The following is a 1,663-nucleotide window of genomic DNA, read 5'->3' on the forward strand; positions in this document are numbered from 1 at the left end:
GTGCTCTGGTATCAGTGAGTATTTGCATGAGTGTATATTTACATGGGAAAGGGGTGGATATCACCCCCTTAGGCTTCTCCTAGGCAGGCACTGTGGATTCTACTCTCCATCCTGTTACAGCATAGAGGTCTCAGTGATCAAGTCAGCGTGTGTGTGTGTGTGTGTGTGTGTGTGTGTGTGTGTGTGTGATTTGAGGGGGAGTCAGTGTGTGTAGGAATTCATCTGTGTGTGGGTCTGGAGGAGTGTTTCAGGGCTTGGCTCCATGTATTGGGGCATCAAGCAAGGGAGGATGTATAAAGAATCATGATGAAATCCATATAAGCACTACTTCTTTCAAAGAAAAAGAACAATAAAGGAATAAACCAAACAGAAAAAGGGCAACTTGGGAACCAGGACTAAGTCACAGACAGCTTGAAACAGGCACCATCTACACTCAGGTGGGACTCAATCAGGTGCAGAAGAAGCCCTGCTCTAGGTAAAGGTGTCCAAAGTAACAGACTCTGGGTGGTCTTGACCCATTGCCAGCCCACGAACGACCTGACACACACACACACATGCGCACACATACACACACACTCAGTGCCTGTGCCAGACCCTTTGCTGCTTTATGTTGAAAAAACAAGAAAGTGGAGTCAGCAAATGACACCCACAGCCAACTGTGGAGTTAAAAGTGATTTAATGGGGGCAGGGCAGGAAAGATCCACTTGATCCCCCAAACCTCTCTTTAGATGAGCCCTGAGAAGTTAGAAAAGTAGCTCAGCCAGTGAGACTCTCAGCGTCATTTAGAGGCTCGGAGCCCTCCAGAGCAGTGTGAGGGAAATCTTTGTAGAGGGTGCAAAGAGGGAGGGTTATGACTCAGAGTGGCAGCATGCTAATTGTAAGGAAGGCATAGAAGCAGAATGTGAGAGGGGATTCAGCATCCGGTGGTCAGCTCCCCAAGGGCTTGCTTGGCTGTAGACCCCATTACTTCTGCTTGGTCTTCTGCTGAGCTGGTGCTGGAGTGACTGTTGAGGGACATGGCTCAGGAACCTTGGGGTGGCAGGATTCTGGTGCTTTGGGATGGCAAGGCTCTGGAGCCTTGGGGTGGCAGGGCTCTGGAGCCTTGGGGTGGCATGGCTCATTGGTTTTGGGGACACATGATTCCTGGGGTGGTGGCTGGCAGGGCTGTTTCACCTGCTGCTGCTGAGGCTGAGGGGGAGGGGTGCAAGGCTGCTTCTGCTGATGAGAACTCATGCTTCACAGGAGGCTGACCCTACAGACAGAACAGACAGGTCAGATGATTTAAACAGGGATTAACTAGGTTAGAAACCATGTTCAATGTCAAATAGGTTTCTTTTCAGTCTCCTTTAAATCAAACAGCCTTCATTTCCCCTGGCTGTCTCCCCAAACACTTGAAAGTAAAGTATGCTTTGATAATTTCTGGGCCATTTCAAGAGAAGGAGCTAAAAGACAATTTGTTCTGCTCCATTTCAGTGGGTTCATTCCCCAGCAACATTTCTTCCCCAGACATGTCGAATCCCTCATTGACAAGTGCCCAGGACCACACTGAAGTCTTTTTGAAAGTGACATTGTAGAAACAACTGCAGTCTACCCACCCCTACAAACATGTAGCACACCTGTGACTTACAGAATGCCTCTGTGGGTCTTAGCTCCTGTGACCTCG

At 48.9% G+C, this 1,663-nt stretch overlaps 1 protein-coding gene across 1 annotated transcript; it reads right to left on the reverse strand.

Annotated features, from left to right (window-relative positions):
* Window positions 1-963: 963 nt before the first annotated feature.
* Window positions 964-1,233, reverse strand: LOC124516413 (cornifin-A). The gene has a single exon (XM_047085733.1). It carries the CDS (start codon window positions 1,231-1,233, stop codon window positions 964-966), a length of 270 nt encoding a protein of 89 aa, XP_046941689.1.
* Between the last annotated feature and the right edge of the window lie 430 nt (window positions 1,234-1,663).

This window comes from Lynx rufus, unplaced genomic scaffold (assembly GCF_022079265.1).
Source record: "Lynx rufus isolate CCGP_SWC_20201006 ecotype Redwood Valley unplaced genomic scaffold, mLynRuf1.p SCAF_2, whole genome shotgun sequence".
In the NCBI taxonomy this organism is placed as follows: domain Eukaryota; kingdom Metazoa; phylum Chordata; class Mammalia; order Carnivora; family Felidae; genus Lynx; species Lynx rufus.